The sequence below is a fragment of the Bactrocera oleae genome, chromosome 2 (genome assembly GCF_042242935.1).
Source record: "Bactrocera oleae isolate idBacOlea1 chromosome 2, idBacOlea1, whole genome shotgun sequence".
Taxonomy (NCBI): domain Eukaryota; kingdom Metazoa; phylum Arthropoda; class Insecta; order Diptera; family Tephritidae; genus Bactrocera; species Bactrocera oleae.
Window position 1 is genome coordinate 83925559 of NC_091536.1, and position 27168 is coordinate 83952726.

Here is a 27168-nt window from a genome sequence, read left to right on the forward strand (position 1 = left end):
GTTTTGGAAAACACTGTATTTAAATAGTTTTGTTTTAATATTATTTTTTTTTTTAAGATGTAAAAAATAATTAAATTTTTTTTGTATATAAAATTATATTATTGTTTTTTTTTTTTTGCTATTTGTAGCGTTACATAAATATGTATCTCATGTATCTCAATAGCACAATGAAGCGATCATCCAATATACAACACATTCAGTTCTTTAAGCGCTAATAATGTTGCACCAGCCAACTCGCTGACTGGCTGTTTATTTGCACAACTGACGGTTTTGGCTAATGAACTGCCATTTGTAAATATATTTACTGTTTACAGTTTACTTTAAAGTGATTTTGCACATCATTATACTTTTCCCAGCATTTGGCTTTTGAGTAAGAAATTTAACGGCAAAAATTTAGTAACAATGGCGCAACAGTGCCGCTACGTCAACTTCGCACAAAACTCTGCGAGAATACACGAGCGTGTTGGTATCGAAAAAAAATATCGGTGCAAACAAAACAGCCCAACAGCTAAAGAGCACAGCACAGCACATAGCGAACACCGAACATAACAACAATATAACGCAACGAGTGTGCGACACTGAAATCAAAAATACTAAACTGAAAACTAAAAATCAGAAGCTAATGAAAACTGGCCATCGTACAAATTGTATAGAACAGCACATATGCATATGTATGTACGTGTATGTGTTTGGGTGTAGGTATAAGTATTAAGCGAGTGTAGAATAATTGAGGGACACCGGCGCTTGTGGTGATATATAAAGTTTTGCCATAAACGCATGCACACACACACATACACACATTTAGAACCATAAGCGCTTGCATTTGGTATAAATATTTGCATAAATAAAGCCAGTCGAAGTGAGCGAAAAACTAAATATGGTGCCATAGCAATTATTCAATTAATTATCTGTGGTTTGTTTTCTTGTTTTTGTTTTTCGCTTATTTGTTTACAACTTAGAACTGTCCACCGTTTCGTTTTTTCGTTTTCAAGCAAACAACATAGCAAAAATGCGCCCACAAAACAAGGAAAAAGAGAAAATTAAAAATTAAAAACAAAAAGTAAAAAGTAAAAATACAGAACAAAAAACAAAGAAATAATAACAATTTAACAAAAAAAAAAAAAACGAAGAAACGACATAAATAAAAAGAATTAAATTATATCCAAAAAATTGAAGGAAGAAAATAGAAAGCGGCAAAAAAATATATTTAAAAAAAAACAGTAATAAATAAGCAACCAAAAATGTGCGCATAAAAAATCAAAAATAAGAAAAATAATAATTAATTTCGACTGCCTAAGCTATAATACCCTTCACAGGTGCATTTCTTTTAGCATAAATGAGTCTAAAAAGATCTTTATCTGGATTTTAATCGGTCAGTTTGTGTGGGAGCTATACTCTATAGTAGTCCGATTTAAACAATTTATTCGGAGATTGTACCGTTGCTTTAAATAATAATCCATGCCGAATTTTGTTAAGAAATATTGTCAAATAAAAAGTTTTTTCTCGCAATAACTTGATTCCTGGCAACTATATGCTATAGTGGTCCGATACCGTTCCGACAAATGAGCTGCTTCTTGGTTAGAATGGGAGGTGTACACAATTTCAGATCGATGTCTCAAAAACTGAGGAGCTATTTCACACATATATATTTACGGTCATCGCTAAATCGACTCAGCTAGTCGCGCTTATCATTTATACATATGTATACTACATAATACAAACTTTATAAGGTAAAAAAGAAAAAAAAGAAAAAATTATATTAATAAAATCATAATAACATAAAAAGAAAACAAGTGAGGAGGGGCTCAATTCGGGTGTGACTGAACATTTCATACTCTTGCAACTTGCAAGGATCAAATTCGGGGAAATTCCTTCAATTAATTAATTTTATAAAAATAATATATAACTCATATACTAACCTACATTTTGAGCATTGGGTTTCTTAGAATAACGAAAATCATTATATAATATGTCTTATATAAGGGTTTGGGTAATTCGTAGACCAATATCACATATTTTCGGCATTAAACTATAGTATCTCCAATATTATCCGTTCAGTTAATTTTGTTAAGATATCTAAGTTTGAAAATCGTATATTATATTTTGTATATGAGAGATAGGGATAGTATTGGACCGCTTTTAAACATTTTTGCGATTACCACAGAAAAAGATGATATATGAGTTTCATGTAGGTACCTCACATACCATCACCAATATATACCGGATAAAGGTAACCGGATGTTTTAAAATCCTGATATTAGTTATATAACGGTTAGGGCAAGTTATCACCCGATTTTAACCATTTAATTCAAAGATACATTGTTATGAAAAAACACGATTTGCGGTATAAAGTCAACCGGAACAAAAATTATCTATTAGGTATATGGGGATTAAGGGAATTATTTATCCAATTCAAGCCCTTTTTTTGGCACACAGGCATATTAATATCAGGTAAAGATTCTCTCTGGGTTTCCATAACATATCTCACAGATTGACAGATATATTCGATAAAAAGTTCGCCATAAGAACTGGGGTCCATATATTCGGTTCCTGCGGCTTGAACAGATTTGGTTCCAATTGGATAATATTTAGTCATAAGCTGGCAGACTTCAAAGTCAGTATTCGTGCAAAGTTTTATCCCGATATATTCGTTGGTACTTAATTTGTATACTCGAAAGTGAAAGAATTATTTGGATTTTAAAATTGTGTTGTATGAGAGGTAGCCGTGGTTGTAGTCCGATATCGTCACTTTTACACTGTGGCATAAGAATATCGAAATAATACTACATACCATATATTGGCTGAAATCGGTCGAGCAGGTCCCGAGATATGGGTTTTCATCTAAATGTGGGCAGTGCTAAGCCCATCGCCTAATTTTGACTCCGGCTCCTATAAAGCCCACTCTTACTATTTCGGATGTAAAATTTGACTTGTTTATTTAATGAGTTATCGCACTGTTAGTAGTTTTAAACAAAACAGTTATATGGGGAGTGGGCGGAGTTATCACGCGATTTCACCAATATTCACGCTGTCGGTAGGGGTGCTAAAACGATTTCTCCTGAGTGAATTTTGTTATTATAGAAATAGTGATTTAGGAAATATACACATAAAACCTGTTAGAGGGCGGAGCCACGGCCATTTTTACAAAATTTTTAGGCCACCGGTGCCCCTTGTTACTGTAATCCCTTGTGTCAAATTACAATTCTATATCTTAATTAAGTGCTTAGTTATAGGACTTTAGTGGTTTTCGTTATATGGGCGTGGCAGTGATCCGATTACGCCCATCTACGAACTCGTTCTTACTTTTTTCCCAAAAACCACGTCTAAAAAGTTTCATAATGATTGATTTTTACTCAAGTAACAGCTTGGACGGACAGACGGACAGACAGACATCCGGATTTCAACTCGCCTCGTCATCCTGATAATTTATAAATATGAATATAACCCTATATTTATCTCGATTAGTTTAAGGTGTTGCAAGAGTATAAAAATAAAATAAAACAAGAAGAAAAATCAAAAAAATATATATAGGAAATTTTAAAATAATAAACAAACAAAAATGTGGGCATAAAGAAATCAGAAATAAATATGGCACCGCACAGGGTATATTTAATAATATGCAAATCTGTACCAAAGAATATCACAGCAGAGCCACCCGTTCGTTGAAACACTTAAATCAAACACACACACACATATACACACCACACTGAACACATGCAAGTCGGTGGGATGGCAGGCTGTTGGCAATTACAATTGCGCTGCAGGCGTCGTATACGTCACGAAACGCCACATGCACGTTACGTATACGACGTGTGGCACCGCACAACAGCCGACGAGCAGGCAAACAGCTGCTGTTGTGATGCCACTTACTTTCACTTACTTGCAAAAAATTTCTTCTTCCACATTTAACCCGTTCGCTGCACTTTCCGGCCGATGTGACACATTCACCAACATTTGCCAGCTGCACATTGCATTATCAGGCTGCATAGGCGAGTAAATTAACACAAACAATACACTCTATTACTGACTAGTACTCGAAATTCAACACGGTTTTAAACGCACACAGCCGCACTTGACTAAATGTTCCTGAGTATGTGTACAACAAAAACAAATGCTTATAAGGTTATAATGCGTTCCGGTATTTTATCACTTGAGATATTAAACAACTGATGTAGTCACATATATTTGTATGTATGTAAATACAGGTAATTAGTAAATCGCCGCACAAATAAAAGTTACTGCTGCGTTAATGCAAATGCAAATAATGATGATAACACTCAAAAAACGTTCGAAAACTGTGCAGTATTCTGCGTACTACATACGGCGTCGATAGCAGCCGCCGACTGACTCAGATAGCGAGCGTACGATTGTCGAAAAACACATGGCAGCTCGCGGAAACTGGGCAGCGCGTCGAAATTCTCAGCGATCGCTGAGCGCACTCGCGGCGTTTGTTTAGCTTTACCGGCTGTTGACTACGCCGACTGCTAACTGCTGGCCCCGCACCGCCGCTAAGGTAAACAATGCCAATAAAGCGCGGCAAGAACCAATAGACTCGGCTATGGGCGATTTGTGGGCGCTGTGTAGTCACAAACAGCCGCAAGAATTCTGCTATACTAAGTGCTAGCAGCATGTTAAATTAGCAAACTCAGACCAAACAAGTGGAACAGTTAAGCAGAGTGTGGAACAAGCGTTTAATCTCAAATCTCAAAATAATAAGAGATAAATGCCGCAATCGCGCTAAGACGATCGTCAAGTGTGTGAGGGGAGTAATGCGGGCAGACAATGAAATCAGCAGGAACAACAGTAATAAGAAATGCTTAAAAAAAAACTAACTAATCACAATTTCATAGGCTCTCAGCACCTCAGCGCCGTTCTGCTGTCAAATATTCGCGTTTTAGCGCTCACTAAAGCCAAATTGCTGTGACGCCTTTCTTAAACGTTTTTATTTTTTTGTACCCCAATGCTATGGGTACCATATAGTATTATAGTTTACTTTAATTAACGGTTATTTGTAAAACCGAAAAATAATTATGTCTATGAAAATTGGTTTTTCAGTTAGGGATAAAATTTTATATTCCAGAAAAGAAACTTTGTGTTCAATAATTCAGCACTCTAACGAAATACGAGGCTGTCCATCAAACATTAAAACATATCGACGAAAACTTCAAGCCTTTGCTACAACCAATAGACGAGAGGTACAATTCTATCCCAAATCATATACATAGACATATAAAGTATTCTATATATGTCAGGATGTCGGAATAAACACTAAATTTAACGTAACGTCATTTCATGGCTAGATGAGCTGCAACCAACTAGTCAATTTTGGACCAGTTTACCCCATTTACCTCATATGTAGTCCAAATTCAACCATAAAAACCCAAATACGATATGGAATTAACTATTAAAAAGTAGATGAACAAAATCGTTTGAGTATATTTTGTTCCCTCCACTCGAATTTTTCTCTGCCTTATCAAGAATGATTTGGCGCTGAACATTTATGTCGTCAGCAATGTGACTGATGCCGGCAATCATTGCCGGTAGACTTTGAATATTTCGCTTGAAGCGCACACAATAAATCGGTAAAGATAAAAAATCAATTAGACCATATTTCCTATCGATAAATACATGCATACATAAATAGATTTGTATAATGAGCAATTCGCTGGCAACGATAATTGTGCCAAGAAATTTAAATGGGAAATTAAGAGTGGAATTAGAGCCAATGCAAATGGCAACGTATATGAATGTTGGAAATGGAACATGGAAAAGAAACCCTAATCTAAAACGTTGACGATAGGAAAGTCAAACACGAAAGCACAATATTGCGATTTGCTATTTTCAAACAATTTTTCGGTAAAAACTGGTCAAAATTATCAAAATGGCTCTTTGATGACAACACTTTTTCAGCAATCGATTCGTGAACCAAAAATCAGCACTACGTGCATAATTGCGGTTCGTAGAAGAAATAGCTATGAAAAGTCATCAATACATTCAGCAAAACTACCCAGTTCCTTTTCGAACCGGAAAGTAATATTGCACGATTTTCTTTCTCTTGAAGCAGCAATAATTATAAATTAATTATGAAAAGCATATAATTGTGAATAGTCAACTTTGTATATGCAGCAGGAAGCTATATAATAATACGACAACAAAATGCGAGAGGTTACACCAACAGCAACAAGTTTCATGATTTATTTCCAAATAAACGCGGTCTTATCAATACTCAAAGAGAGCATAAATAACGAAAAAAAAAGATAATAAAAGTAAGTTTATTAAATGCCAAACTTATATTTTTAATCAACATACATAACAGACTATTGCGATAACAAATAACCATTTAATAATTTTTTTATTAATTATAAAGCGTGCATTCAGCAAAACCAATTTTACTTTCGGATAAAGTTACTTATATATATTGTATATACCTTTGGGTATAAATAGTAGTAAAGCAGATGTTTAAGTACATACATATGTATGTGCACATGCATGATAACGCCTATATAATCTTTTCACAGAACGAGCTACGATTAATATGCAGTGATCGTATACTGGTTAGATAAACACATAAAAAATTTAATAATTAAAAGAAATCATTCGCTCTAATATTACATTCATGTTGCGCCACAAACTCAAGTTTATTGATCTACTTGGTGTTTACTTTTCAACACTTCTCTTAAACTCAGAGTTTACCATTCAAAATATGACTGGTTTTGATTATAAAGAAGATAAAACTCTGCTTAGATTGTTGCTCATAAACAAAAAACAAGTGAGGAAGGGCTAAGATTAGGTGTAATCAAACATTTCATACCCTTTAAACTTGCAAGGTTCAAATTCGGGAAAATTCTTTCAATTAATTAATTTGATACATATATAACTCATACACTGACCGACATACATATTGAGCGTTGGGTTTGTTAGAATAACGAAAATCATTATACATATGTGGTATATGCGGATTTGGTTAATTCGTAGACAAATATCACACATTTTCGGCATTAAACTATAGTATATCTAATATTAACCGTTCAGTTAATTTTGTTAAGATATTGACCGATATATACGAAATAAAGTCAATCTGAAGTTTGAAAATCTTATATTATATTTGGTATATGTGATATAGGGATAGTATTGGACCACTTTTATCCATTTTTGCCATTACCACAGAAAATGATAATTTCTGTGTTTCATTAAGGTATCTCACATACCATCACCAATATATACGAGATAGAGTCAACCGGTTGTTTTAAAATCCTGATATTAGTTAAATGGCGGCTAGGGCAAATATTAAACCGATATTATCCATTTTATGCACAAAGATACATTGTTATAAGAAAAACACGCTCTTTTAATTCCATTAAGATAACTCACATTTTGACCGATATTTACGGTGTAAAGTCAGCCGGAAGTTCGAAAATTTTTCTATTAGGTATATGGGAACTAAGGGAAAAAATCAGATCTGATTCAACCCATATTTGGCATACGGCCTTATTGATATCAGATAGAGATTATCTCTTCTAATATATCAAGTATGTATCTAAAATCGGTTGAGCGGGTCCCAATATATGGGTTTCCACCTAAATGTAGGAGGTGCCATGCCCAGAGTGTAATTTTAACCCCGGCTCCTATAAAGTCCTCTTGTATCATCTCGGATAAACAAGCGACATCCTAAATTGAATTTAGTAATAGGTTTTCCACATTAAAAAGAGCAGTCAGTCATAGTGATTGTACAAGATAATTGATTTGTCAACTTGAACTAGGATAACTCATATAATATAAACTAGTTCCGTAGCAATTACTTTACAAGCGGTATGTGTAAGAAAAAGAGCACATTTTAATTGAAGCATTTTTAATGAAGCTGTTAATTTTTTCAAAATTTTAATTAGCATATTTAAAGCTTTTGAACTATGAACATATGTAAACAATGTAGGATTTATTACTCGGCTCTCACGTTTGTACTCTCGTACCAGAAAGTTTTTCGCATTAAATTTACGAGCAAGTAATTAACACCTTGCATACAAAGACTTTGTGCTAATAAAAATACTTATTATTTAGCACATTATATACAAATATATAGTAGATATATACATAGTAACTATCTGTGTAAATGCCTCACGCGTTTTCTAGGCAAACTTGGTCTAATTTTATCATCTGATAAGAATAAGAAAATAATATAGTATTTAATTAGTAAATACCTACTAATAACGGTGCGTAGTAACAGTTATAAACTCCAATGTACTCGCAGTTATCATATTTCTAGTACCTTTGAATTCTGCCGTAAGTTCATAAATATGTATAAATATATGTTGATATTGATAAGTTGTTTTTTTCCCAATAGTGTTTTAGGGATCAACTATCCGAACAGTACTAAAAAGAGTAATTAAGAGGTTATGTGGTCCGAAGGAGACCTTAAATACAAAATTTATTTGAACCATTTGGCTGAGATACTTTGGCATAAACAATATTAAAATCTGCTTTTATATTGTATATCTGCTACAATATATTTTAAATATTTTATTTACGGCTATAAACCAATTTGAAATAGCTTTGATAATCGCTCAAAAAAAAAATATAACAATATTTTGCCGTTAAATAAAATATACAGTGCACAAATATGTACGTATTATATATTAAAAGTTAGCTCAGACAACAACCCGCGATATATATATGTACTGGTACATATACAAGTATCATACCCTACCAAAAACGCAAAAATTCCGGAATGAGACCGTGATTAGTCGCATATCAACATATGATTAAAACCACTTTTAATCGTTTTGTATGGAACGAACTTATTCTTTTTATTCCACTAGAGTCTATGAAGAGACTAATTGTACACTTTTATACCCGAAGGGCTAATCGTTTTCAAGCATTTACCATCTAACACTAATTATTTTCATTTTTTTTTCACTTCTATAATTTTACAACTAGTCCATCTTCTAATGAATCAAAATATATTAGTGTGACACGAATTGATACACAAATGTATCCTAAAAGTTTGGTTGAGAACTAATTCATTCCCAATTGTACTCTATAAATAGTACTCCGGGTGTACTCTCATTAAATATTACTCTAATAATTTATTGCTGGGATATGTTTTAAGAATGCCCGTATATGTTTTCCTCAGTAATTAAATTACCGTCAACCAAATGACATCAGTTGAACAAATATTTGTACCAGAGGGTGGGGAGGAAGTAAGATTAGAATAAAGTTAAGTGACGATGCCAAGCAGCCAAGCAATAATACATTCATAGTAGAGTAGTATGACGCATACTACAAGTACATATACACGTGGGTACATACAGTGGTCGAGTGTAACGTAATTTTCTTTCAAATGGAAATTATGTTCAAAAAGAAAATATAAGTATGTGTAAAGAATATTTTTATACGATATTGAGTAGACTGTTTTTATTTAATTCTTTTCTGTTTGATACAATGTAATTCTAGTTTTTATATAAATATTATTGGTAAGGGATATTTAAAACATTATTTGGATTTGGGCAGTATCTAATACAACTATGTTTATAATAATAATAATAACCCAACGATTACGCTCCTCCCGCCCAACCGACGCGAAAGGAGCAATCCGCATACGTGCGGAATTAGCCGAGTCAGAAAAGGCAAGAGAGTTTTTTAAGTGTTGAGATCTAAAAGTGCTCAGCTACAGAAACAAAAATTTCAACAGCCAAGATCTAAAGTTACAATATAATAAATTGTTACATTTTCATTTATTAAGAGAAAACAATAAAGTCTTTTTAATTTTGAATAGTGAGTCAGATAAGTCAAATGTGCTGGAATGAGAATTAAAATCATGACATATACGGCGGAATGGCTCGTTTAGTTCAAAATTTGATCTACAGGATTTTAGCAGTAAAGGTCTAAACGGGATATTAAATTTAATTTCAGACAGGAGAAAAGAACTGCAAACAGTTCCATTCAAAAGTTTCACTAAGAATATTATGCCAAGCATTTCCCTACGACTAGAAAGTGTAGGTAGATTAATAAGTTTTAAAAGACTAGTGTATGGAGGTAGACTTACCCTAGCATCCCATCGGAAATGCGCTAAGGCGAAAAGTAAAAATTGTTTTTGAACCGACTCTTACTTGTCAGAATGGATTTGGTAGCTAGGGTTCCATACAACAGAGCCATATACCAATATAGGTCTAACTAAAGTTGTATAAAGTGTTTTATTAATCTACGGATCTCTAACTTCTTTAGACCAACGTTTAACAAAACTGAGGACAGCTTTTGCTTTCAAGACCATGGTATCAATATGAAGACTGAAATTAAGCTTAGGGTCCATATTAACTCCCAAATCAACATAGTTAAAAACTTGCTCTAGATTATGGTGTTTTATTACATAAGAAGAGTGGTGCACAGATCTACGGGAAAAGCACATCATCTTACATTTATTGAGATTCAATGGCAAATCATTTCTATCACACCATGCAATCAAATAGTTTAAGTCTGTTTGCAACAGACACCTTTCCTCAGTTGAAGTGTATGATTTAAAAAGCTTTACGTCGTCAGCTTATAATAAAATTTTTGAGAATTCTATTACTGAAGAGATATCGTTAATAAACAAGAAGAACAGAATCGGGCCCAGATGACTACCTTGCGGAGCACATGAAGAAACATTAATTGTATCTGAAGGTGTATCCTCAAATATCACAGTATCCTAAAAGTATGCACTGAGGATTTGTTTTTCCACTATATGCAATCTATACTATAATAACAATGCTAACCATTTAACGTTATATCGTTTAAATTGATAATAGTATTTCAAATAGGAAGAAGTTTCGATTGGTACTCAACGGTTTCAGTTTTCGACAACGCTAATATATTACCGCACCTGCGGAACAGAGATTCTCTAGTTGCGACTTTTATAAAACGCTATTGCATGAACAAAAAGTGACTCTTAAGCCGTCTGTTACAAATAGGTACTTTGACACAGTTCTTCAGACTTCACTCTCTTTACTTTTTTTTTTGTGGTTTTCTGAAATTTAAAGTGTCCAATTAAGACGACCCTTTGTTTTAGGAAGATTTTCTGTCAAAATACAATGTATTATTATTGTACAGGTTTTCAAATAAGAGTGATATGATTTAAAAAAAAAAAAAAATTTACTAATTAATTTACTATATAATTTTTTAATTTTATGTAAAATACAATCGATACAATAAAGTTTTGAATATAACATCATTCAAATTGCTTCTACAACTTATTTTGCAGTAACGAATTCGATGAACCCAATTTTCGAGTACTTTTGCCATTATGCCTAATGATGTTATATCACAACTTCTTCGAAGTCATTCAATGTCATAATTTCTTGAAATTATCGAATCTCCAAACTTTTCTCGCAATAATACGGTTGTTGCACGTGCGGTCAAGTTCAACTTCTTCCAATTGCGGCCATTAAAAGTTGATTATCATCGATCTATACAGCTCTCTATTGACAGTAACGGTGTCATCAACTTCATTTCGAAAGAAGTACGGACCGTTGATTCCAAAAACAAGATCAGTCAATTTAGGTGATAATGGTTGTTCATGAATAATTTGTGGATTTTCTTCGCATACATTTTCTTACGACCATAAAATGGCAAAAGCACACAAAAAGTTGCAATTGGAGAACGATTATTTTCGTAATAAATTTTAATGTGTATATCTTTTCATGATAAAATTGTAAACATTACTGAATACAATGTAAAAAATTACAGAATATGTCATATTAAAAATGGCCGAAACGATACTTAGAAATCAAATCATCCCTATTGGAAAGCCAAATATAAGGCTTAGTTAAATAAACATTTCGCACATATAATTTTTTTTTTCAAATTATTCTGTGTTTACACACCGATATACGAGTAAAAAGTGCTTCCGGTAGTGCCTTCAAATAACCACGGTCAAACTGCTATTATATAATAATATTTTACTAACTTTATGCATTAATAAATGTGCGCAAGCGTACTATAAAACTTTTACTTAAGCAGCAACTATCTAGGGGTGCAGAAATTAATTACTTGTACAATATGTGCTATAGATCATATATCTATATATTAATATAAGTTAGGCAACAACAAAAAATACCAAATTGCAAAACATAATTGCTATGATGTACAAATAATATACAATTTAAGTATTTTGTGCAGCAAACACCAAAATATATTCTTTGAGATCATTTGTAAAGTATGTATAGGACCACTGGTCTTTTCGTGCTCTGCTCATAGACATACTCGTACAACATATCACATTATAGATGTTTGCTTTTCTCACGTGTTGTGTGTTCATTTGTATCGTTTGTTATAGCCAATTATATATTATATAAACTAAAGTTTGTGTTATATGCATTAGCTAAACATGGTACATAAGTACATAGAAATTGTAAAAGGAATTGAGTTTGTAGACAAAATTTGGAAAACATTCACCTGGCGATGATGGACCCGGACTGTTGCTCAAGCTATCTGTGGACGGAAGTTTTGGCAATAGAACTTTCGAAGATGCGCGCCGCATAAACTTGAAATCAAAAGCTGCGAAAGCGTTACATAAATATTTTTAGAAATTTAATTAGTTACACTACAACAACAAGATGGAGAATAACATTCAATACAATAAACGCCACTGAGATTAGCACGAAAACTTATACGCACAAATACACTTAAATAATTAATAAATAAAAAAATTTTTAATTAACAAATATTTGGAGAAAACATATTAAAGAAAACTTGCATATGGAAAAAGGCAAAATTTACATTGAAAACAAGCACAGACACTAGAAAAATGTAATAAATGAAGATAAAAGTATGAAAAAGAGCAGATTGATTGTACTTAATTGAGTAATATTGTTGTATGTTGGATATTTAGTAATAATTCAGTATTTGATGCTTGCTACAAGAATATTTTATTGTTTGAAAAAAAACTTATTTTACTTCCCTTGCTAGTAATGTATGTATGCCCAGTCTCAAATCAGATTTTGTTTAAAAAGAGATTTATCTATACAGCTTTTCGTACGTTGTTGTTGTGGTTTTACTCGAATTAGTAAACGGATTTCTAATTACCTAAAATCGACCAGAGTTTTTTCAGGCCGAAATATTTGAACTAGTGCTTTTAAAATTATTGGAATAACCTGAAAACCGATTATACGAATATCCGGTTTATATGAATAATAACCGAATAATACTATTTGAATAGTTGCTGTGCTGCGAGTATTTGTATATGATATAAAAAATTTTTGAGTTTGTATTATTGAATGTTTCCTTTTTTTTAATAAAATAAAAGTAATGAAGATCTAAGTTCGGATGTAACCGAATATTTTATACTCTCGCAACTTGCAAGTATCAAAGGCCGGCAAATTACTTCAGGTGTTGGCAACATTTTATATTAAAGGAAGTATTGATCGGATTCAATCCATTTTTGACACGAAAACATATTATTATCGAGAGTTTCATTTATTTATTTTATTATATGAACTTAAACTTAAATTATATATTTCACACATTGAGCGATATTTTCGGTAAAAAGTCAACTATAGGCACTGGGGTCCACATATTCAGTACTTATTGGCTTAAACAGTTTAAGATCGATTTGGGCAATTTTTGGTCAAAAGTATGCCACCTTTTACGCATTATTCACGCAAAGTTTTACCTCGATGCAATCATTGTTGCTTGATTTGCATAGGGAAAGTGAAAGAATCAGATGCAATTTAAAATGGTGTTATATAGGAAATAGGCGTGGTTTTAATTCGATTTCGCACTATAACACAGAAATATGAGAAGAATGTTATGTACCGAATTTGGTTGAAATCGGTTAAGCAGATCCCAAGATATGGGTTTTCACCTAAAAGTGGGCGGTGCCACGCCCACTGACTAATTTTGAACGCGGTTCCTATAGAGTCATCTCATACCATCCCAGAGATAAAATTTTATGTCTCTGGCGTGTTTAGTGCTTGATTTATCGAGCTTTTAGTAGTTTTTAACAGTACCGTTATATGCGGAGTGGGCAGGATTGTCACCCGATTTCATCTATGAAACAATGCTAAAAACATTTGTTCTCAGTGAATTTTGTTATTATAGCTTTAGCGATTTAGGAGATATGCACATTAAACTTATTAGGGGGTGAGACCACGCCCACTTTTAAAAAATTTTTAAACTGCATATGCCCTTCTCTAATGTAATCTTGTGTACCAAATAACAGTATTGTATCATATTGTGGAGCTTAGTTATGGCAATTTATTTGTTTTTGATTAATGGCGTTTTGTAGGCGTGGCAGTGGTTCGATTATGCCCATCTGCAATACTAACCGTCTTAAGGTACCAAGAAACATGTCTACCAAGTTTCATAAAGATATCTCAATTTTTACTCAAGTTAGAGCTTGCACGGACGGACGGACAGACAGACAGTCACCCGGATTTCAACTCGTATCTTCATTCTCATCATTTATATATACATAACTCTATATCTAACTCGATTAGTTTTAGGTGATACAAATAACCGTTAGGTGAACAAAACTATTATACTCTGTAGTAACAGGTTGCGAGGGTATAAAAATGAGTGAACGCTCTTTTGATTTGTAATTTCAATAGAGACAGTTGGTTCCAAATGGGTGTAAACAGGAAAATCAACGGATTGCGTAATTTAGACTCCTACCGCTAGCAATTTCAGGGATCAATGCATCAAGTACTTTACGTATGTTAAAGAATATTACAAGCCCCCTCTATATCCTAACTTTCTATATTTCAACGCTATACAAAGGAAAACCTGGACCTTTTAACCATAGTCTCGTTTTACACTACTTCTGCCGAAGAGATTTCCTGTAATCCATTGTCGGTCGAACTTCTTTGAATACTTCGAAGAAAAAGATTGTAGAAGGAACATACCAAGTGTGAAACTTTAACAAAAAATATATTTTTTTCATATTTCGATAGGTTATACATTTAAAAACAACATACGAATCGATATCTCAACTAGTTTTTGAGTTACAGTCTTCTAAGTAGAGTTGCTCAGTTCAATCAGCTCCATCAGCCTAATCAGTTTATCTTTAGCACATTTTTCTCGAAGCTACATTTTTAAAATTTTTATTGGCTATTCAAAGCTGACAAAAATAAATTAAATTTCAATCATCGAAAATAAAGTTCCGTGCTCATAATATGTGTAGACGGCCCATGTACGACTTATACTTTAAGTACAACCACATTGTTCCATATACATTACATACATAAATATGCTAATTATCGAGCAAGCACTCCATGATTATGCCTTATTACTACTTGTAGAACAAGCACTTCGCTTGCAACACGAAAAAGCAACTTAAACACGAAGAGCTTACAATAAAGTCATAATCACTAGCACTTAAACCATACGACAGTCTAAAAACCTAAAAAATATAAAAAGGAATAACAAAAAGTTAAAAATAAAAGCAAAACACAAAAATGTACAACAATGCAATGTTCCAAAGTGCAATAAAACCCCGTAACCCGAGTGATATGCCACTAAAGAAATAAGCAACTCTTTCAGCGCCAGCAGTTTGGTGCATATGGCAACTGCGCACACACTCAACCACACATACAAATGTATGTTAGTTGGAAAGTACGTCATATCGCGGAAAACAGCAACAATGTCGGAGGAGTGTTGCGAATTTTACGACGCCTCAGCGTGGGGCCCCCCTGACTAGGGGTGTAATTTTCCAGCTGTTGTACACAATTCATAGCCTAATTAAAAGCTACCCGCTGCCTTCGCGCACCACTTCAGTGCACACGCTCACGCAGACATGTCGACAATTGGAAATTATGAACCAAGCAAGCTGGTGATAATATAGTGAAAACTGGTGCAGCAGCATTGTGGCGCCAAAAGCACAAAGTGGGCGTTAGTAAACAGCAGCAGTCAATTACGAAAACTTATCTAGAACCAGCTGCTCGCTCTGAAATTAAGAAATTATAGTCGCGGTTGAATTAAGATATTTGTTGGAGAAAACTTAGTCCGATTGTTAGATATCACGTAATGCATCAGTAATCGAAATAGACATGAACTCGTTTTAAACTTGTTTGGCGCTAAAGTTTTTTTGAGTGAAACTTATGCACTTTTCATATAAATACATTTTAATTTGACCAATTTTAGAGAACTTTATGATTTAATAGAATTACTGATTTAATCTATATCCAAAGCAGTGTTAGGTTGATTAGAAGAATTTTATTTTTTTCAATACGTTTAACGGGTTATATTCTCCTGCAACTCAGAAAAACGTATTTATTTTAATAATCGACGATTAATTTTGAAAGATTTTCGATTCTCTTGGTTCAGTAGCCGATCTGCAGGAGGACCTTCGAGTAAGGGTGTCTGGAGGTGTGGAAGATTTTTCTACTTAAAATTATCTAAAATCCAAAAGCCGAAAAAACTTATTATTATAGATGAAAACAGTTAGTAATAAGGACTAGGTAAAATTTTGATTTTTAACAAACTGACGGCTTCCCAATAAAAAGTTTCTTTTATTGTTTATTGAAAAAATTTACACTTTAGAGTAGCGAAATTATTATCTACAATCTTGTTCCCTTGATCATTACCCGACAAATATATCTGAAAAGGTCGTGCAAGAAATCTTTGAAAACAGCTTTTCAAGAAATACACTTTTAAAGTTTTGGTTTTTATGCTGGCTATAACTTATTCGCCCTTGTTGAAAAGAGACCGGTTCCAAATTCTGATCGCTTAGTAAACCCTAACTAACCGAGACAAAATACCCGAACTTAACCGAAACGGACCTGGATTTAGATTGGATTGACAAATGTCAGCAACAATCTCGAAAGCTACTTGAAGAATATTTTAACCTCCAGCAACATCAACAGCATTGTTTGAATATTCAACAAGAATTTACAAATTCAGTATTACTTAAGACTTCAAGAAGCCCCCATTAACACATCTGTAGAATGTAAAGTAAACACTACAAAGTTGACTATAACTATTACTAAGCAAATAGGATAAATGGAATGCACATTAGACAACAGTCATTATTTACTGAAAGCATTTCTATTGTTATCTGCTTTAAAGCAGGCAAATATTATATTAGAGGCAGAAGGGCGAATAAACTGAACGTGAGTTGTGTGCCGAGTGACGATAATTTATTATTCGAAGCGAATTATAATTAAGCCGTGCGTCGATTCACTTGTCAATTTTAAGGCGAAATTGAAGTAAAATGCTACTTGAGTGATCATTGATTTCATTCATTTGAAATAGAAAATTATGATAATTATATTGTGATTGCTATTGATTAATTTAATTAAATAAAAGTATGTTTGTTTTTATAAATCGCCGATTAAAAATTTTCCAAGAAATTTTTTGGATTGATTTTCATATAAAGGCATTGCTTCATAAAGCCAAAACCTTGACACATATTTTAGCTTGCATTAAACTTCTGCGTAAATTACATAATTTGATTTTGAAATTTTTATGAAGTTAATTTTGCTTAACTAAGAAAGGATATCAGTTAATTAATCTAAGTAATAGAATAAATTTAGCAATAGTGAGAGTAAGGTTATAAAAGAAATCTACTATTTTTATAATAGATGCTTTAGTAATCTGTATATTGGGTTGTATAACTAAATGTTTTATGGCGTTAGAAAGATAAGATTCTGTTCCGCTAATTTTGATGGCAAAGATGCAGCACTCTGAACGGCCAATTGTCGAAAATATGGATATCCATCTTTCCATCATTGTCGAGTCCGACCGCCATGTGAGCTCCAGCCTCGTTGTGCTACTCGAGTTAGCGCAAAAAAAAACACTCATGAACCGAATTTCCATCTGAGGCAACAGCAGCTATTACAAGCCATGATTAACGGCCATGAAGATTTTACTATGTGTTGGATGGGATTGGCTGCGAATCATTTACATACAATAGTAATAGCTGCGCCCTGTACGTCTTAAGCTACAAACTCTTAGTTCGGACCTGTGCTATCAACTATTGGACCGTCTGAAGCAAGCAATCGGCCAGAAGCAGCCAGCTTTTGCCAGTACGAAAGGAATTGTGTTCGATCTGGATAACATCAGTCCACATTCATTGATAGGGGTTCGCCAGAAACTCTGGAAACTTGATTGGCACTTCTTATGCATCCACCTTTTAGTTTGTGTTCCTGGCACTAAACACTTGGTGCCTACCTGTTCGTGCCTATGGCGAACGTTTTTGCTGATGAAAAATTCACCTAAGCGAGGTGGCTTTTTTTAGAGGTATATAATTTCCTAGAAGGATAGGTGTCAAACGCGATGTCAAAACGAAAGGTTTAAATAATACGTTCACATTTTTATCCTGAGCGATAAGGCTGGCTAAAGCTACCGCTAACGTTAAGGTTGATTTCTGGTTCAACAGTTACATGAATTACCGAAGTTGGAAACTTTCACAGTCACGACTGTGGAATTCACCGCATACGGAATTATATACGACCAAGAACTGCCAACAAGCAGCCCTCTTTTATTTGGGAAATGTTTTCTGTTACTGCAACGGTAGCAACAATAACAATTTACAAAGATGACATGACAGAATCATATAAAGAAATGAAACTGTCAATCAATTGGCCTGCCTGGGTAATGTAATTTTTTTTAAATTACACCTCACATGGTGAGCTTATAGTAATTACTGTTACCGTGTTAACTTTTAAAACTGAAATTAAGTTGAATAGTTTCTTTGTTTTATATGAGAAAAAAGCAGGTTTTATTTACATCCCGCGTGTATATCGTTTTCATTGAGCTTGCGGCGACACAAAAACCCAATCGAGTGCAATCGGCAGCCAATAAAAATAATTAGCAACTGCTTGAGTGGGTTAGGTCAGTACGAATGCAGCAGCAAGCAACAGATGATGCGATTAAATGCTTTAAGCTTATTAACGCACACATTCAAAGAAAGTTAGGAATAATCACCGGCTTAAATAAAATAGCATACACACAAACAATACATACTTGTATGTATGTATATGCGAAAAAGGTATAAAAGCGTTTTAAATGATTATAGAAAGGCGATAATAATAATCGGAAAAGAAGTTTAAGAACAATAAACTTTCCGTTTCGCTTTACAAACTTTTCGCCTACATATGAATTTTATCGACACCGTTATGAGTTCGATTTTAGTTTGAGTGGAAACGTCGGCATTTATATTCATATACGTATATTAAAATATGCATTTTAATAGAAAAGCAGTCAGGGTGAAGGCGAGCTGCGAATGAGCTCAGCTGAAAAACAACTAGCAAACAATGCAAAGTCTTGTTTTGTCTCTTTTTTCCTTTGAATATTTGCATATTTCATTGATTTTACTTACACCAGAGGCATAGCCAACATTATTGAGGTTAAAAGTGTGCGACCGACAGTTCCAGACACACTTGTACAAAATGTTTATATGTACATATGTATGTGTGTTTACATATTTGCAAACGGTTCGGTGTTCAATGGTGGAGCCACCGTCCACTATGTGGAGCAAATGACATGTGTGCAAGCCATTTTCAAGGGACTTAGCGCTGGTTGAATAGCCAAAACATTGCGTGCGAAACCGTTTGAAATTCTCTCATTGTGTACATATTGTACACACACACATATGTGTGTGTGTGTGCATTAAAAGGTGTAAATGAAAGAGCACGCCATTCTAGTCATAGTCATTGACAGTTCTATACCATGAATTATTTACGAGTTTAAACATTTATTATTCTCTATGCAAACCCGTTTACACCACATTTTAAGTGAAGGAGTGGGAATAAATATTAAAAGTATTAGGGTGAGAATAATGAAAATATTCGCCAAGTTTACAATTTCTTTTTAAGGATTTTTACGAGGTTAAACTGCTTCATTTTCGTTCTCTTTTTATTCTTAACTGAACTTAGCGAAACGTAACTTATTATTCACCTCTTCACATGGCTTCATATCTACCAAATGTTGCTCCACTCACATGAAACTCATCTGTAGAAACCGCATTGAGATTTTAGTAGAGGCAAAAGGAAACATTAGCGTATGCTAAGTTATATAATATATATAGTAGATCACAGCGACTAGCTGAGTCGATTTAACCACAAACATCGGTATACATGCGAACTAGTGCCTCAGTTTTTGAGATATCGCTCTGAAATTTTATACACGTCCTTTTCTCACCAAGAAGCAGCTCATTTGTCGCAACCGACGAAATATGGACCACTATAGCATATATATACATAGCTGTCATAAAATCCCTGAACAAATGGTTTAGATCGGACCAATATAACATATAGCTGCCATACAAACTGGCCGATTGAAATAAAGTACTTGTATGGAAACTTTTTATTTGTCAAGGGTATTTTATATTATATCTTATAGTTCTCAATAATGAATTATTTGTTCTGAAAAACTTCATATATAAAATTTTATATAAACTTATTTATTTGTTTCTGTGACTGTTATTGTCAACGTGCGTTTTTAAAAAAAATGCTTTTCTTTAATGTGTTCATGTACTTTTATATTAGGTTAACGATTATTTAAAAAAAAGAGTTGTTGTTGTTAAGTAATAAACATTTTTACATACATAAATACATATTTTTACTTTTTTGTAGTCCGTGACTCTATACTGAATACTTACAAAAGCAACAATTAATTAAGTGGATTCTATGAAATGATATGATATGAATGCCAATCGCTGTGCAATAAAATGAAATTTAACTGTAAGTAAATTTCTAAATTGGCTGAACGTCATAGCTATGCAATTAAAATTTATATGGCAAATTTTCTATATAACGAAGCACATATCTATATATGTATGTATGTATGTAGATAAATGTGCATACAAGCGCCATCACAGGCAATAAAGCGTATTTGATCTCCAACAATAAAATATATTTTATAGATATACATATGTACATATATATGCATGAGATGATGTCACTGCAATGTCAATTTTTATTCTAATACAAATTTTACATGGCGTGAATGCGAATGGGACATTGAATATATGGTACATACTTTCGTATATGCATGTATGTATGAATACATATACATACATACAGTCGCTATTTCACATATGTATGTATGAATTTTCGTTGTCATTTTATATTTTATCCTGAGATTCAAGAATATAACGGCGTAGTGAATCGAAATTTCTTTACTCTATATTCTACATTACCTGGAGAGATGCCGTAAAATTGGCTATATAACTAATCCTATTTGAGACTTTTGCCTGTTTTATTTTTATATTTACAACTATCACTTTTTATTTCATGGCAATTACCCTGAATTCAAAATGTTTAGTGCGCGAAAATAAAAGTAAAAGAGCAAAACAAATCGATATTTGTTGAGCGAAATTAAACAACGCCTAAGTGTGGCGGAGAAGATGGTGGCTGAAATTCGCAATAAAAGGTAGGACGTTAAGCAATGGCGAACATAAGGTCAAGGTGACTGGGAGCTAATTTTGCGTGCACAGTTTTCCGTGAAAAAGGTAAAAAATGCAAAGAGCAGCAGCAATCAGTGATTGTATGACATCAATACCTGCGATATTTTAATTAATTATATTTTGTTTCAAGAACATTGCAGACGCAAGAGTTACTGCAACATTATTTTTTCGGGAATCGGGATGTACATACATATGTATAGACTTTTACGATTTCCTTTACTTATTTCTGATAAATTTGAGTCACTCTCTTTTATATTGCAGACCTTTTAAGACAAGTGAAGGTAACAGATATTCGTGAAACGCAAAATACAGGTTTTTCCAGTAAGAGTGATATGATTTCTTTTCAACGAAAAAAAACACACTAATTTTTAAGAAAATTCTAATGTTTTTTATTCAATGTGAAATGCAATCGATATGATTAAGTTATGAATATCATCATTCAAATGGCCTCCACGACTTCTTTTGCATTAACGAATTCGATGAACCCAATTTTCAAGTACTTTTCCCACTAAATCAAGTCGTATGTCATGAATGTTCAATATTGACTTCAAAGATTTGAAGAGAGTCTGGTTTATTGCTAAAGACAAATAACTTCAACTAGCCCCACAAGAAGTAGTCTAATGGTGCTATATCACAACTTCTTCGAGGTCATTCAATGTCATAATTTCTTGAAATTATCGAATCTCCAAACCACCAGAATAAAAACCACATCAAACTGTCACTTTAGGCGAATGTAATGATTGTTCATGAATAATTTGTGGATTTTGTTCTCGCGCACGAAATAACGTCATGCTTGCATACATCTTGCCATGATGAAATTGTAAACATTACTGAATACAATGAAAAAAAATTACAGATTGAGACATATTAAAAATGACTGAAATGACACTTAGAAATCATATCATCCCTATTGGAAAACCCAATATAAGTATATACATAGAAGGCTACATCAAAAATAATTAAGCGCAAGTAAAGATATTAACTACACATCGCTATTATTAATTAGTACATTTTATAATATAATTTTTTCAGAGCTATACATACGTACAAAGTATCTACATTTCTTGTTATTACGATTCAATCAATTTTAATATTTTACCCATTTGTAACACCGTTGTTCGTGCACAATGCCACGGGGGAAATTACGCACATGTTCTAACAACCAATGCGTTTTAAAATTTAAAACTGCTGGAATATAATGTATAATATTTTAGTTTTCTATTGGCAGTGACCATGACCTAGACGAGAGCCGTGGGAAAAGTGCCAATTGGGAAGCCAATAGTATGGTGTACCTATATTCTCTAATTTTACATAATATGTTTGCACAAACGTATATTTACCATTTATATGTACATACATATGTACATATGTTTTGTTTTCTAATACATATATCGAATGTGTTGTGTTAATTGCTAAGGAATTATTTCGCTTTATTATAAATTTAAAAACTCTAAGTAATACAATTATTATTACGTTTCTGGATAAGAATACATCTTAATTTGATTGAATATATGTGTATATAAATATAGGTGAAATAAGTTTTAAAGTAATCGAAGTAAACAATGGTTTTATGAATTCTGAAATTCTTTTATTATCGAAACAAAGAGAAATTGGAAATCATAGAGTGACGAGCAATTAATCGCGATAAACGGCACACACAAAAAGTCAAACAAGAAAAAACGTTAACTTCGGCTGCACCGAAGCTATAATATCATTCTGCCTTCTTTATAGCATAAAAAGGGAATACAAATATCTTTATTCTGGTTTTGATAGGGCAGTTTGAATGGCAGCCATAAGCTTTAGTAGTCTTATCTGAACAATATGTTCGGAGATTGTAGCGAAATTGACTTGGATAATAATCTATGCTTCTTGGTGAGAAAAGAACGTATGCAAAACGTAAGTTCTATATCTGAAAAAATTAGGGGCTAGTAAGCGTATATAGAGACGGACAGACGGACCGTTTCCATAACAGTCGGGTCTACGTAACCGGAACGGACCCGGATTTTTTCCGGCCAAGGACTGTCAACTCGACAAAATTCTGCCGCTACAACAACACGGACAGACGGACATGGCTAAATGAACTCAGCTCGTCACGCTGATCATTCGTATATACTTTTTAGGATCTCCGACATTTCCTATTGGGTCTAAGAAACATCGTGGCAAACTTGGTATACCGTGACATAAAAATTATAAAGGTTCTTTAATAAATTATTATGTCTTATACGAGCAGTTAGATTAGAATATAGAAACAGCTCAATTGTTATGTTCAAAACCTTGAACACAAGTAATAAAGATCAATTGTACTCAATTTACTTACATAGTACATTAGTGTTTGATTATTTCCAAATTATTACAATATAATAATTTATTACAAAACTAGAAAATTTCATAGAAATTTTTATTTAGTTGGAAAAGTTGGATTCAAAGTCATAAGATAATTAAAATTCCAACGTACGGCCTATATTAGATGATCGCAGAAAAAAAGTATTTCACATTTCACGAAATTAACAACAGTCTTCGATAAGATACGCTTAGACTTGTTGTGTATAAGTTAATTGACCGGAAACAACAACAACAGTAAGTGTTATGACTTATCAGGTTTATTCGTTAGATGTTCAAAAGTAGAACCACATACTAATAATTCCTATGTTTCCTATATACAGTATGTTGCTGTGTTTGCTTAGCACTTTTACTTTTGTGTATTATTGCGCTCAATGTTTTATTTAAATTACTGTGGCATATATATTAGTTGAAGATGTATATATACGTAAATTTAACGAACGCATACAAAATGCAACAAAAGCGAGAAATAAGCCCGTTAAAATCAATTACACACACAATTAACGACAATAAGTTATAGAAACTTACCTCCAGTTTGTCGAAGACCGGCACTGTTGGGCGGTGTTATACTAGAAACTCCTACAGCACCAGCGCTAACACCTAATGACTGATTGGAGGCACCCATAGACAAGGAAATTTGGCTTTGCAGCTGCTGACGTAGAGTATCGGTTGCTCCAGATGGTACGCTACTAGATTGAGGCACAGCAGATGCACCAGTGCCAGCACTACCGCCACCACCCGGTGAAGATGAATCATTTCCGGTCATTGCATGATGAGTAGCAACAGAAGCTGAACTGTTACCATGATAGCCGCTCAATCCACTCCCAATACGTATCGGTGTACTACTTGTCGTCATCAAGTTGCTGACATTCGAACCCCCCGAGCCAGCTGGCGTAGTTTGCGTCATTGCAAATAAAGCGATTCGGATTGTTTTCCCTTTTGTTATATTTTTACAACGTTGCTAATGTTTTTTGTATTATAAACTAAAACTGTAATGCATCTAGGCACTGAGTTCACTTTTATTTTATATTATTGCAACAGGATATTTTTTCGTATAAATATTGTATTGATTTTTTCACAAAATTCCACTGTGTTTTATTAAATATTTTATAATGCTTTACTTTTTATTGAACTTAAGCAAAGTAGTTTTCACGACAATAACTAATTCAGTAACACTGAACTGTTTATAAATCAATTTAATTTAAACCAATTCTATACCCTTCCGCCCGTACACCATCTGATCTTTCCAAACGTAACCAAAAGCACCCAGAAACAACGAATCAACCTTTTCCAATGAAACCAAATGAAAGTTAATGCGAAAATGCAAAACATCAGCCAGGGTTGCTATTTGTGGCAAGGAAAGTGTGGTGAATATAGTTTCCAAATAGTCTAAATGTAGTACATGGAGTAACATTGTACTTGTCCGCATGTAAAAGAATATTTATCTCCTGAAGGTGTAATAACTTTAAAATGATATTTTAATTCAATTTAACCACTAAAAATATAACAAGAGCATTTTAAGGTTTACTTATCTCAAAAATTCTCTACTGCGTTGGAAGTTAATCGAGAGCACACAGTTTAAACATCAAACTGAACACCCTTTAAGGCTTTCACCGTGTTGAATTTGTAATTATATTATTTTACAGTGGACTCTCTTTAACTTAGACACTACAAACTAGTACAGCTGACAACTACATATATGTATATATATATCCATTTAAAAAGTGAATTTATTTAATTTATCTACATATTTATAATATTGTCAAAAATTGTTTTGCCCTAATAAAAATCTCAAATAATTGCATGTTAAGAGTATTTTTATTATTTCCTTGAATCAAACTTAAGAACACAATCTATGAATCCTTAAAAATAAATTTAGTTTTCCATGCATATTTCATTTAGTTTTATGTAATAGTATAAAAAATAAATATTGTCAATATTCTAATAGGCTTAGAAAAAAGATTTGTGAATGAAAAAAATTACGCATGTACTGATTTGTTGTCTTTTTCGATTTCTCCTGCTAAGGACAATACTAAAATGCACCGCGTGTTTGTGCCTTTTTATTGGGTTTAACTTGAATTTCCTTATTTTGATATTACGCAATTGTAATCGAGCATTTTTTGATGTGTGTTGTATTGTTTAAGCTTTTGATTTTTTTTTTGTTACTTTCTACAATTAAGATTTACTTTCTTTAATATTAATTTCGTTTTGAATGAGTTACAATTTGCTAAGCAAGCTTTTTAAACCCTATCGTTTTTAAAGACACACTGTGGATACTGCAGCTGCCAACTTCTATAGAAGTGCTGTTAATCATCAAAGTCTATGTCAGAATCATCCGAATCATAGCCGCTCCGAATGGTCTTGTTAACACGGTTGATATACGCTTTCTTTTTCACGTCCGGTGGGGTCATAAGGTCACCCTAAGGTAATATGTGTATATAATAATTTTATTTAAAATTAGGTAGTTAATAGGATTTACCTTATAATCAATGGCACCCGACTGTGCTATTCGCCATTCCAACATTTCCGTAGAGAAATCATCGCAGTTACCCAGGTCGGTGAATCCAACTATAAAGTCCTTCGTTTTACTGTCCTTAACTAATGCAATGGTTGGGATCACTTTAATGCGTAGTCTTTGTGTTAGGAAAGGTGACTTCTCAGCATTCACTTTACAGAATTTCGCCTCAACATGTTTACTTGCAAGTATTTTTAGATGCATATCAACAATGCGGCAGCGTTCTGTGGAGTCTCGATAGAAATGACACACAATATTAGGAGATTTTTTTGAAACTTCAAAGAACTCTTTTTCATCGGCCAACTCGGTATATGTCCCGTGTCCCTGGAAACATAACAAGAAGTCACCAAAAAGTGATTTTTTTTCATATTAAAAAAAATAAAATATTATATTGAGAGCTAGAACACCCACATTTTTAAGCCACTCCTGCTTTTTACGGTTAAGATCTTTCATTTCTTTGAGGCGTTGCTCTCGTATCGATTTTAAGTCATCGGAGTCCAAATTGTCCAGCTGATCCAATTGTTGATCCAACTGCCTTTCAATCATTTGCGCAGCCGTCAGTAATTGATTTTCCAACATGTTAGCCATTTCTTCTTCAGATCTCTATAGACCGGCGTGGCAGGTGTAACAATTATTTAATAATACACAGAAGAGAAGCAAGTGCCGCAGTTAAAAATAAAGCAGTTTTGTTCAATTTGGCGAAAACTACTTGATTCTTTAAGCTTAATATTTTTCCTTCGGAAGTAATATATGTTTTCAAATTTTTTTGGAATTTTTAGATGTTTCTATACACGAAAATGGAAAACATTTGTCATTGGTTTAATCGCCGCTCCCAACCTTGCCACTTTTTCGTGAAATCTGAAGTGAATAATTGGTTTGAAATATTTTAAACTAAATGAGTTGACATTCGAATAATTTTTACCTCAACATTTTTTTTAAT

The 27168-nt window shown here is 33.3% G+C and overlaps 2 protein-coding genes and 1 long non-coding RNA gene across 8 annotated transcripts in view; 1 reads left to right on the plus strand and 2 right to left on the minus strand.

Moving 5' to 3' along the window:
* Positions 1 to 25011, minus strand: part of Orp8 (Oxysterol-binding protein-related protein 8) — a 41130-nt gene extending 16119 nt beyond the window's left edge. For 2 of the 6 annotated variants that reach the window (XM_070105875.1, XM_036361438.2), the window contains exons 1-2: positions 24242 to 25011; positions 12424 to 12525 (exon numbers count right to left, since the gene is read on the minus strand). In XM_070105875.1, the coding sequence (XP_069961976.1) occupies positions 12424 to 12525; positions 24242 to 24620 (481 nt within the window). In that variant the 5' untranslated portion in view covers positions 24621 to 25011. Of the gene's footprint in view, positions 1 to 3880; positions 4543 to 12423; positions 12526 to 24241 lie in introns of those variants that run through there. The other 4 variants (XM_070105877.1, XM_036361431.2, XM_036361433.2 and 1 more) reach the window with 4 other exon arrangements.
* On the plus strand, positions 21455 to 22898 carry LOC118680656 (uncharacterized). Its single transcript, XR_011394937.1, has 3 exons — positions 21455 to 21567; positions 21635 to 22342; positions 22406 to 22898. It is a non-coding gene; the product is annotated as an uncharacterized lncRNA (long non-coding RNA).
* Positions 25012 to 25512: 501 nt separating the features above from the next.
* LOC106622621 (thioredoxin domain-containing protein 9) lies at positions 25513 to 27047 on the minus strand. Its single transcript, XM_014241856.3, has 3 exons — positions 26640 to 27047; positions 26193 to 26552; positions 25513 to 26133 (listed from the first exon to the last, which is right to left on the minus strand). The coding sequence occupies exons 1-3, from the start codon at positions 26814 to 26816 to the stop codon at positions 26020 to 26022; spliced, it is 651 nt and encodes a 216-aa protein (XP_014097331.1). The 5' UTR covers positions 26817 to 27047; the 3' UTR covers positions 25513 to 26019.
* Positions 27048 to 27168: the final 121 nt, after the last annotated feature.

Coding starts and splice junctions, on each gene's coding strand:
- LOC106622621 (XM_014241856.3), bottom strand. CDS start 26,816: ATGGCTAACATGTTGGAAAATCAATTACTGACGGCTGCGCAAATGATT. Junction 26,553..26,639: donor AGCAGGAGTGGCTTAAAAAT/GTGGGTGTTCTA, acceptor TTATGTTTCCAG/GGACACGGGACATATACCGA. Junction 26,134..26,192: donor CGGGTGCCATTGATTATAAG/GTAAATCCTATT, acceptor ATATTACCTTAG/GGTGACCTTATGACCCCACC.